Below are 11,371 nucleotides of genomic sequence, written 5' to 3' on the forward strand. Positions count from 1 at the left end.
TTCTATCCCAAACGTGGCGGCCTATAAAGTCTCGCGTCCCTAGTTCTCTCACGACCTCTCGCGCGCGCCGCCACCTCCCGCACCGTGCCGCCTCTTCCTCCTCCAGCTCTCTCGCGCACGGCGCACGCGCCCGTAACCCTAAACTCCGGCTGTGACGATGGCGGCAGCGGCAGGCGGTGGCGCTCGGGCGCTGTCCCAGCGGGAGCAGGACATCCAAATGATGCTCGCCGCCGACGTCCACCTCGGCACCAAGAACTGCGATTTCCAGATGGAGCGATACGTCTACAAGCGCCGCAGTGACGGTATCAGTCGAATCCCCTCGAGACCGCCCAAACCTTACATCCTAGTGTTCATCGTATTAGAGTCTTGGGTACAATAGATCCGTTCGTGTTGTCCTCTATTTAGATCTTGTTACGCGCATGTAGATTCTAGGCTGCGGCATAGGGCTGAGTTGAGAAATGTTAACATGTTTAGGTGCGGAGCCACATAGGTTGGTAATTTTGCAGGTGGCAGACTTGTCTTGTTGAATCCTCTGATCATGAAACTATAGAAAATTACTCCTTCAGTAGCCTTTCACTGATATTACGTACCTCAGACTGTACCAGTGTGATAGGTGTAATGACCTAGCGTGAGGATTTAGAAGGCAAGTGGAATATGACCTTGATATGTAAGGTTCAGCAAGGACACGAAAGATTTAGAATGTCATCTCATAATTGTAAGCTGTGGGATCAATTCATTGGCATTGTACATCATTACATGTTTATTTGTCATGGTTGTCACTGGACATGTTGGAATCGAGCACTAGTAGATTAGGGCCAACTGCCTTTTACATTTAACCATGGTGGACTTTTTATATTATCCTCCAGGTATTTACATTATTAACCTTGGCAAGACCTGGGAGAAGCTCCAATTGGCTGCGAGGGTCATCGTTGCAATTGAGAACCCCCAGGACATGATCGTGCAGTCTGCTAGGCCCTATGGCCAGAGGGCTGTCCTCAAGTTTGCGCAGTACACTGGTGCTCATGCCATTGCTGGCAGGCACACTCCTGGTACATTCACCAACCAGTTGCAAACCTCATTCAGTGAGCCACGCCTTCTTATCCTGACCGACCCCAGGACTGATCATCAGGTAAAGTTTTGTCGTTTAAACTAGTGTACGTAATTCTGTTTATCAACTGAGGGCACTTACATCTGCTTATTGAACTTTTTACAGCCCATTAAGGAGTCTGCACTTGGAAACATTCCCACCATTGCCTTCTGCGACACTGACTCTCCGATGCGCTATGTTGATATTGGCATTCCTGCCAACAACAAGGGGAAGCAGAGCATTGGTTGTCTGTTCTGGCTGCTTGCCAGGATGGTTCTCCAGATGCGTGGTACAATTCTCCCAGGACACAAGTGGGAAGTCATGGTAAACTTACATAATCCGAAGTAGTATTCTTCCTGCCAATGTTTGGCTTATAGAAATAACACATTACTTTTTCATCATCTAATCCTGCCTGTTGTTCCCCTTTTGCAGGTTGACCTATTCTTTTACAGGGATCCAGAGGAAGCCAAGGAGCAGGAGGAAGAAGAGGCTCTGGTTGTTCCTGACTATGGTGCAGTCGCAGAATATACTGCTCCAGCGACCGACAACTGGGGTGGTGAATGGGGGGCTGCTGATGCTGCAGCTCCACCTGCTGTCCTTCCAGCACCAACTGGGGCCGACTGGACTGCTGCTCCAGGTCCAATTACTCTTCTTTCATAATAATATAATAATATACTATGATTGAATTTAAATGTATGCCTGCCAAAGAGAAGACATGCTTAGTTTGTCTAGGATACAATCTTTTTTCTTGATTGAGGATCGGTGCTTGAGTGCTCTATTCTTCCTTATTCGTGCCTAGAAGTGGCTTGTTGCTGGGTTTAAGCGTGTGCTGAGACGACATGAAGCTTCTGATAATTTTTTTGGTTATGGGCTAGCTTAAGGTTCATTTGACATTTGTTGAGTATGTGAAGTTGCCCTCTACTCTATTGGTTTATATGGTTAACTGTTGAAGCTTTTACTCAACATGGAATCTTTGCTTACTCAATAAGTAGTAATGTCTGTCCGTATCCGCTTGGTGATTTTTTGTTCTATGGTGGTTCAAATTCTTATTCCAACAAGTCACTTAAAATGGTATATATTTACCGCTCCAGTGGGAAACGTTGCACTTCAACTTTTTTCCTGTTTTGGCCTCCTGTTTTGTCCACGAATTTTTATACAGTTATATGCTTGGCTGTAGTTTGATCTGGCATAGAATGCGTACAAGTACTCATATCGTTCTTCTGAATTACAGCTCCTCCGGCCGATGGGGTTTGGGACGCTGCTGCTGCCCCTCCTGCTGCGGCACCTGTCGTGGCACCCACTCCAAACTGGGAGTAGAAAAGTACGGTTACCGATGGGAAAAGAGCTTGAATTTGAGTTATGTTAGAAAGTCAATTTTGTGTTCTTGACTCTGCTGGGACAGAGTGACCCGGTTTTTTTGTTACCTCATGGATAGCTTTATTTTAAGCGCAATTTGAGAACAAGTGTACGCCTTTCACAACTTTGTCCGTCTTGCCTGCTCCCTGAATTTTTACTGCCTTGTCGTAGATCGAGTCATCTGTATGTGTTCTAGCTTTATGTTCTCTTGTATGCAATTCCCATGATTTGTGTGGAACAGGCTCACACTGAATGACCACCGGCAAGAAGGTCAGTCGTAGGGGCCGAACCGCCCCTCTTTTCATTTTTCCTTCGTTCCGCTCCTCTTTTCTTCTCGCGACAGAAGGCGAGACACGAGGCGACGGATAGCGTGGCCACAGATCTTACCCTGCGCTTCGCCTCCCTGTGCCGCCTCATCCTCTCTGCCTTGCTCCGGTGGCCTCCGACGGCCTCCACCTCGTCTTCCTCAAGCGCTCGCTGGCCGGCAGCTGCGACAATTTTTTTTATTGGGTGGAGAGCTCGCCGGAGAAGCTGCGACGGCTGCGAGCTACGGCTGTGGGGGACGAGGAGCGATTCAGGTGGTCGTGCAGATGGGTTTTGGTGGGCCGCAGAACATGGGCTGAATTCGCATGGGCCAAATCTGGCGTGGGGTCAGGTTGTGCGACCATTGTTTTTGTCCTCCTGTAGCGGCCCAGAACAGTCTCCGGCACAATCGCCATGCGTGACCCGCGCGCCGGAAGCGACCTAGCGCGGTGCTCAGGAGTACCACCGAGCCCGCGTGCGTTCAGTGCTCACCTCTGCCTGGGATTTATTTCGAGATGCGTTCATCCACGGGATTAGAACACGTTCATCCGCGGGATTAGATCACAGCCAGCTTGTGAGTATATATGTGTATGTTTAGTGGTTTTACTGTTTTTTTTGCACATCGAGAGTGTAGAGTCCTCCAAAATATTTCTAGCATGCATAAGAGACTCGTACGTGTGTGTTAGTGAGTATGGTGTGAACGAGATGTATGCTAGTTGTATATGTGTGAATGTAACTTCTCGAGAAAAAAAAAAACAAGAATGAAACATGCACGTGCACCTTTTTTAATTTGCCGCGCAGGCCTACTGCAACTTTCTTTCTTTTTTGAAAAAGTAGCAGGAACACTGCTGTTTCATTTAAGTAAGCAAACAAGTCTTACATATGATTTATTACATAATAAGGGGTTTAACTCAAATGAATCCATTAATATTTAATTTATATATTCCCACTCATTACATCCTCCTTTACTCGCCTTCCATATAATAAAAATCATTATAATTTATATATTTTTTATATCTATTCTCATTCTCCATTCTCTTCGTCTCGTTACCGGCTATAGACACGTAATCAGTTTTATTAATAAAAATAAAAAAAATAAGAGAGAAATTAGCAGATAATATAATTCTATCTTTTCAGATCATATCTAAAATCAAACTACAACATCATTCCTAAAGTATTCATTCGACGACACTCCTATAACTCATCCATATCTTTATACTGAGTTTGTACTTAATGCTACCACATTGAATATTTATATCTTCGTTACAACGCACAGATACTTAGCTAGTAAAATTAATAACAGGCTTGGTAAGAAAAAAATTATAGCTAGAGCCGTAAAATATTGATGGTTTTTTTATTTATACATCTTATTCTTATTTTAAACTAAAAATAAATATTCAAAACATATTTTTTTTCCTATAAACTTAAAATCCTATATAAATCTCGAAGGTAAATTGTGGCTTATTTCTCGAGCGACCAATGTCACATACTTACATGCGCTCACATCGCAGCCCTGACTGCACTGCACGACACACTGGCTGCGCGACCAGGAGTGCACTCTGGAAGCCTGGAACGTTGGGTCACAGCAGGGCCCTGATCCGGTCGCCCTCTGTCTGGACATGTCCCCTGGTGATCTCCGCCACGCTCCGGCAGCCGCAGAGCGCCATGGCCAGCTCCAACTCGGCGTTCAGCATCTCGATCACGTGCCTCGCCCCGGCCTCCCCGCTCGCCGCCAGCCCGTAGAACACCGGCCTTCCCACCTGCAAACCCAACGCGAGAAACGCAGTCCCGTGAATTTTTCTTGGACGGTTTCCTTTCTCAAACAGTCCACGAACTGTTCGCCAGGGGCGGACGTACCATGACCGCCCGCGCGCCGAGCGCGAGCGCCTTGAGCACGTCGGTGCCCCGCCGGACCCCGCCGTCCACCAGCACCGGGACGGCCCCCGCCACCGCCTTAACCACCTGCAACAACAAGCTTTCTCGTTCTCAGCCACTTGGCGCAACTGACACCCGCACGTCGCAATAAAAACAACGCCTCCCCGCTGACTGCGTGCCTCACATGCATCGCTCTCCCCTCGTGTCAGCCCATGCACTCAGTGCATGGTGCGTGTCAGGAGATAAATGTGGAGTGGATGAGGAGGCGACACGACCGGCGGCCGGCCGGACACGTTACCTCTTCGAGGACGGAGATGGTGGCCGGCGCGTAGTCCAGCTGCCGCGCTCCGTGGTTGGACACGATCACGCCGGACGCCCCGGCCTCCACCGCTCTCCTCGCTGTCCAATCCAACATCGTAGCAGAGTCAGAGCTCAGTGACCACACAAGGTACTCCAATTCAGCACGGTAGCCATTACGTACCGTCCTCGGCGGTGACGATGCCCTTGAGCAGGATCGGCAGGCTCGTTATCGTCTTCAGCCACTCCACGTCCTACACGCAACATTCAGCACACACACTGTCAATCATTCACCACTAAAATCACCAGGGAAGACTACTGCATTTGTCACCAGTACAGCGATTCAAGGTCAGTGCAACCAGGTAATGATGCATGCAATTCAAGGCCCAGAGTACTTGGGGGCAGGACAACGGTAGGCCACCGTTTCTATACCAGCATGTTATATTAAGAGCCACACGCTGTTCTCAGAGCAGGCTTTCAGTAACCGGTGTACAGCCCTGATTCCCGATGCAGACTCGTCCTTGCCTCCCCATGAGGACCATGACTGTTCCTTATGCTGATGAAGTACTGTGGATGCCGGAGCACATGATATGGAATTCAAGATTCAGGAAATTTATGGCACGGCGGCCAGTCGTGCTGTCTTTGTAAGTACCTTCCATGACAACGATGGGTCCAGTGTCTTATGTGCGAATCTTTCCAGCTTGGAACCGCCTTCCTGACGATGAAGATTAGTAGATAATGGTTCAGGCTTTCAGAAAGGGAAAGAGTTCATCCACTAAATATGAAAAAAGTTTTGCAGTTCTAAATCAAGGGTTGTATCGAAGAAGAACGTTTCACGCACAGTGTCAAGATCATCGTCGAATGACATTAACCCTTCAAGGTTTGCCGGCCGTGGAGCAATCATCCTGCATGAACAAACAGCTCAGTTACAGAACACCAAAAAAAAAGGTATGGCACGGGAAAGCATTACTTGTGATGTTCAGACCATAAAATGCTCTAAAAAAATGTCTTAAACATACAAGGTATGGCACGGGAAAGCAGTAGCTTTTAAAATTTTAACCTTCAGTTGCAATGGGTCACCAAAATGAAGTTATGATTTGTAAAAGAGTGTATTTTGCCTGAATATTCAGGAAATTGCGATAAGATAACCAGTACTGTACTTGTTTCTGATGTCAGCTTCACGCCTGCCAAGCATAGGTGTGTCAACTGTCAAAACAATTGCCTTGAATCCGCAACTCTCAGCCCGCCGTACCAATGTTGCTGAAACATCCCTTCTCTTGTACACCTAAGGTGCACAGTGGGAAATTTTCAAACATCTGATAACTAACAAAAAGGGAAATTACTAGAAGGAGCTCAATGTTAACGGCACCGTACATATAACTGAAAAAAGCGAATGGCATCGCAACTGGAAGCAACCTCCTCGATTTTGCAGCTGGATGAGAAGGAAAGCACCTGTACGAAATATATGAACATGTGTAACAATCCACAGAGGACATGAAAGATGTGTACACCATCAGATGATCCTTCATAAAAAAACAGCAGTTACCATTATGGTGTTACATGCTGCTGCAGCTCTTGCTGTAGCCACCTCTCCTGAAATGAACATTTAACCAAGAGTTGTGGAGATATCACCAGTCATTATACGATATATTTTATAATTTTATAAGTTACATGACTTGAGTTTTTATACCTTCTGGATTTGCTAATTTGTGTGACCCTGTTGGAGCGACAATTATGGGCGAGGGCATATCATACCCTAATAAGTTTGTTGACATGTCTATCTTGCTGACATCTACAAGAACTCGTGGCCGTAACCTGTGGAATCCACATCAAGAAATTAGGTCTTACCTTTTAATAATGTTTAGACAAACGGGTGAGGTGAACCGTACAGAATTCTTCCATATGCTGCAATATTCTCCTTCAGTGTGTACTCATCCTCCGCTCCCCCGTTGATATAATCATAGTGCATCTTTGGTAGTGCTTTCTTGGCGAGTTCTTGATACTCCCGGACGTTGACTGGTAGATTATTCTCCATTTCTGATACATTCAATTGTTAGAAGGTCATTCAGCTGTTGCAAATATCTTTGCTTCAATTATACGGCACAGGGAGATAGTCAATTCTAATTTTGCAGCATAGTTTCCCCAAATATAAGTCTGTACTGCCAAAACGATTATCATAACTGGTATCTTTCAGGGCTCAGTCCAGACACAAAGAAGCACAGACAACCAGAAGCGGCAAATAGTGGAATTCTAATCGGTGACCAACAGTGGACAACAAAAGGGGAACAAGCAACGTAAAATGACTATTCTGATAGAGTCCCCAGACTATATTTATCCAGTGTAACACAACCAAATTTGTTCAGTTCTTCAGTGTAAAGCCAAGCTTACTTCATTCTTCAGACCTGGCATGCTAAACACATATCGATAGATAGTCCCTTCGAATCTTTGATAAAATGGTAGACCAGTTCACTACTTTTCTAAACTCTGAATTTATCTCTCCTCTAGCTTGAAGGCTGAGTTAGAGTAAGCTAATTCAGGCCTCGCTGAAATTCATGTATAGCTAGTAAGGTTTTTAGACATCTCAGATATATAGGTTAGGACCAATCCAACAAAAAGCTTCAGACCACAAAGAACCACAAAACATATTGCTATGCCTGCTTCAAAGGCTGAATGAACTGAGATAAATTATCAAGGATTAAGCATCAACCGGATAACTAAAGCACAGAAATTTTCAGATGGTCCATTTTGATCACTCACAGTAACTAGTACCCAACCCCAAAGTGGCGCACTTAGGGTGGCGCTTATTGGAAGAGCCAAGCCATCGACATAGCTCCACCGCACAAGGCACAACTGAAAGGTGTCCCACTGAATTCAAGATAAGCCCCAAATTGAGGGAACGGCGGATAAAGATGAAGACTGTACGCGATTGGCAGGCCCTCTCGTATAGGTATAGCAATCCTTTTTATTGCACACAGTTGCGGAGCATTCAAGATTCGCAGTAACATCTAACATGGCCATCCACCTAGGGTTCCACAGAAATCAAGAACACGCAAAGACCAACCAGGACTAGAGTGTCTACAGACAGCCAAAAAAACACGGGGAATCTCCACATGATTGGAGCAGGAACTGAAACCAAAAGCCTCATACAAGAGTGAATTGAAAGACTCAAGAGCAGCACCATACCTCTAGGAACTTAGGTGAGGTCGTGAGGAAGGACGGTTATCAAAGATGCCAGAAAGATGAGTGAAGAGCAGCAGCAAAGGTTAGTCCTTGGTGTGATGTCAGAAGCTCAGGTAGATGACAAGGCCAGTGACGGACCTGACAGTCATGTTTCACCCACCGGCCTTCCTTTTTTCGAGAAAAATTGTTTGTATGTACTAATTTAACTGTGTTTTAAAAATTAGTTGTTTTGGTCTGCATGTTATTGATACAGATGATTTTATATATAGGAGTGATATTGTGTCAGAAATATAATTTTTTTCTACCTAACAGAACATTTAAAAAATATCCTGCTTGTTCAAGCAACATCGTACTTTTTAGTATATTTTAAGCACTGTGTTTTTTCCCCAAACGATGACAATAGCCTTATCAATTTTTTTTATGAAAGAAGAGAATTGGCTTAATTTATAAGGAAAATCGAGTTTAAAAATCTCACAACTACGTAGTTTAAAAGAAAATCGGCATACAACCTCGGAACGATAATACAATTTCAACTCGAAACAGACGCTCACACTAGAAGTCACAACCAAACAAGCAAACAAGCCCAACTCAACCCAACTCGCGCGCTAACCAACCAAATAACTGTGACCCACACAACTCGGTCGGTGGAGCCCCGCTCTCACGCCGCACCTTCCTCGCAACTCGCACGGCGGAGCCCTGCTCCCACACCGCACATCTCTCACACACAAGCCGACAGCGCGTCACTCCGGAGGAGCACGCATTAGATCAATCCACTGTCTTGAAGCGCCAAACCAGAATGAAAAACCGTCGCGGATCAATGAGGTAGGGGTAAAAACCTACAGAAGAAGCCAACGGATCAACCGAAGAGAGCAGGGGCTTCTCAAAGCGACGTCTTTAGGAAGGAAGACATCAAAGTCGCCATCACTCGTCCAGACACACGGACATGGTTTTCACCCGGAGAAGCAACAAGGGAGGAGGAGGAGACGTGAAATGTCACTTCTAGGGAGGGAATGACGCCCGAGAGCATCAACGACATTTGCACCGGGAAGCCAGGCAGAGCTTTCGCTCACAGCTCCTCACCACAAAAACCTGCATAAAGGTGGAACGAGCCGCTCCAGCCTGCGCAAGGGCCAAAACCAAAGCAGCAGTAGCACCACCACCTCGAAGTTGCATCATCCAACGACCATCCCAACACCACGAAGCCCCTCACGGGCCCAACCTACAAAAAGAGAAGGAAACCGAGCAAAGGGAGGAGCAACGCAAGCACCAAGAGGCCGGGACCAGCACAAGAGAAAGCCGAGGGAGTGCACGAGCGGCAACAACGGCAAGCCGAGCCAGCCCAGCCCGTGGTGTCTAGGTCACCGCACCAGGTCACGCGAGCACCCCCCAACGCGGCACACGGCGAGCACGCGTCACACAACAATTCCACCACCAACACACGGTGGCAGCAAGCAAGCCATCCAACCACACGCAACGCCGCCGCGCAACTGGAGGCCGTCGTCGGGGAGAGGGCAGTCTGTAACGACCCGTCCCCACCAGACCCTGGCACCCAGCCAACAAATCCGAGTGGGGAAGCCGGGCGGGAGTAGAAAAGTTGTTGCGGCCAACCGTCATCGCCGCCACTGCCGACTAGACTGCCGGCTCGATCAGGGAGAGCAGAAAGCTGTCACGTCCGCGTGCTCGAGAAACCAACCGAGCTGCCGAAGAGTAGCCCCGACCGCTCGAACAGCTACAAGCAGCCCACACAAGCCCCCTCCAAGCCGGCTGCGCACAACCGCAAGCCACACACCCGCAATCGCCAAGCCTGCCAAGCCGTCGCTCAAGACCATCCCGCGGTGAAAGCCACCCGCCGGCGAGACCTTGGAGGGAGCACATCAGGGTCAGACGGCGTGGAACCGTGGAGAACAGGCCACCAAGGCACATATCTGGCCAGTGGAGGCCCGATCTGGCTAGGCCAGGATGAATCCGATGAGGCACCAAGGGCCCGATCGGCACCACATCAACGGAGAGAAACTGCTAGCAAGGGAGAAGGAGGGGGGAGAGGAGAAAGGAGGGGTGGATGCCGACATCGGAGTAGGACGCCGACGGTGGTGGCAAGGGTGAGCGCTAGGTGATAGGGGTGAGTCGCACACAAGGCCTCTAGATCCGGTCTTTCCTTTAAGCACCGTGCTTGGAAGGAGGTAACATCACTCTCCAAGAATATCAAACATTAACTAATGAAAATGGTTTTGCTGTGTCGATGTTGCTTGATTTTTGTCATATCTGCACTTTTGTTTTCACTGTTGGGTCTTCGTGGACGCTGGTGTGCTATCTGATTAGGTGTTGATGTGGATCAATTGCAGTTATGAATATATATTTAGTTCAATAACCGGTATATTTGCTTGACAAATTTCTTCTAAAATTAATAATCCCTATTTTATATGTCTGCAATTCATCACAGTAGACTTTAAGGCATGTGTCCGTTGAACAAACGAGTTCACTAGGACCATTTCTAACGGAAGCTGCAAAATCTAGAAATCTAGTGCTACAGTGGTTTACGGATTACTGTAGCACACGTTTTTATCTTCAACAGAAACGGCATCGGTCATAACAGGGATACTGTCGGAGGATTAACTCCTGTCGCAGGGATCCCGAGAGACCCCTTTTTAGAGATTCGGCCGGGGGATGATCCTGAATAAGTTCGTCGGAGAAATAAATGGAAGTGGAAGTAAATGCAACGGCCGATGGTGGGGGGTGATCGACCTAGTGCAAAGGGGAGTAAATGCACCAGAGTTTAGATAGGTTCGGGCCGCAATGGGGCGTAATACCCTACTCCTGTATGGATGCAATAACTTATCCTTAGGGGGATCCTTCAGGGATATATCTGGTTACAAGAATATAGTGTCTAACTAAGAGCTTGAGGCTCCTTGTTCTTCGGCAGGAGCCCTGCTAAGGCTTGCTTGCAATATTTTTGTCTGTTGGCTTGGTTCGTTGTGGGGTTCGTCTTTTTCGTCTGAGTGTGGCACGGTCGACTGCTTGGGCTTGTGTTCAATCCAAATGTTCTATCATTCTCCTCTTCTCTCTGTATGCCGATCCTTTTATGCACTCGCCGGCCGCGACATACCCCGAACGGGAAGGAAGGGGCACAAGTTCCAAGACGCCACGACTGAGAAATGCGTCATCATTTTCTCTGGGCGAAGTGACTGGGGCGGTGGAAAAACGCGGCGCGCATCTGGTCACTTGTCACTGTAGACGCCCTAGCGACGGGCACCGTTGAGAGGGCCCACCGGGCAG

At 47.5% G+C, this 11,371-nt stretch overlaps 2 protein-coding genes across 2 annotated transcripts; one reads left to right on the forward strand and one right to left on the reverse strand.

Annotated features, from left to right (window-relative positions):
* The first annotated feature begins 28 nt into the window (after positions 1-28).
* LOC133893531 (small ribosomal subunit protein uS2-like) lies at positions 29-2,644 on the forward strand. The gene is made up of 5 exons (XM_062334567.1): positions 29-302; positions 867-1,129; positions 1,214-1,411; positions 1,520-1,724; positions 2,319-2,644. Exons 1-5 carry the CDS (start codon positions 158-160, stop codon positions 2,402-2,404), a joined length of 897 nt encoding a protein of 298 aa, XP_062190551.1. The 5' UTR covers positions 29-157; the 3' UTR covers positions 2,405-2,644.
* A 1,432-nt stretch (positions 2,645-4,076) lies between these two features.
* LOC133893533 (peroxisomal (S)-2-hydroxy-acid oxidase GLO4) lies at positions 4,077-8,251 on the reverse strand. The gene is made up of 12 exons (XM_062334570.1): positions 8,102-8,251; positions 6,808-6,955; positions 6,609-6,733; positions 6,465-6,511; positions 6,293-6,370; positions 6,079-6,203; positions 5,760-5,823; positions 5,571-5,633; positions 5,103-5,172; positions 4,920-5,020; positions 4,604-4,708; positions 4,077-4,506 (listed from the first exon to the last, which is right to left on the reverse strand). The coding sequence occupies exons 2-12, from the start codon at positions 6,951-6,953 to the stop codon at positions 4,327-4,329; spliced, it is 1,104 nt and encodes a 367-aa protein (XP_062190554.1). The 5' UTR covers positions 6,954-6,955; positions 8,102-8,251; the 3' UTR covers positions 4,077-4,326.
* Positions 8,252-11,371: the final 3,120 nt, after the last annotated feature.

Source organism: Phragmites australis, chromosome 15, assembly GCF_958298935.1.
Source record: "Phragmites australis chromosome 15, lpPhrAust1.1, whole genome shotgun sequence".
NCBI lineage: Eukaryota > Viridiplantae > Streptophyta > Magnoliopsida > Poales > Poaceae > Phragmites > Phragmites australis.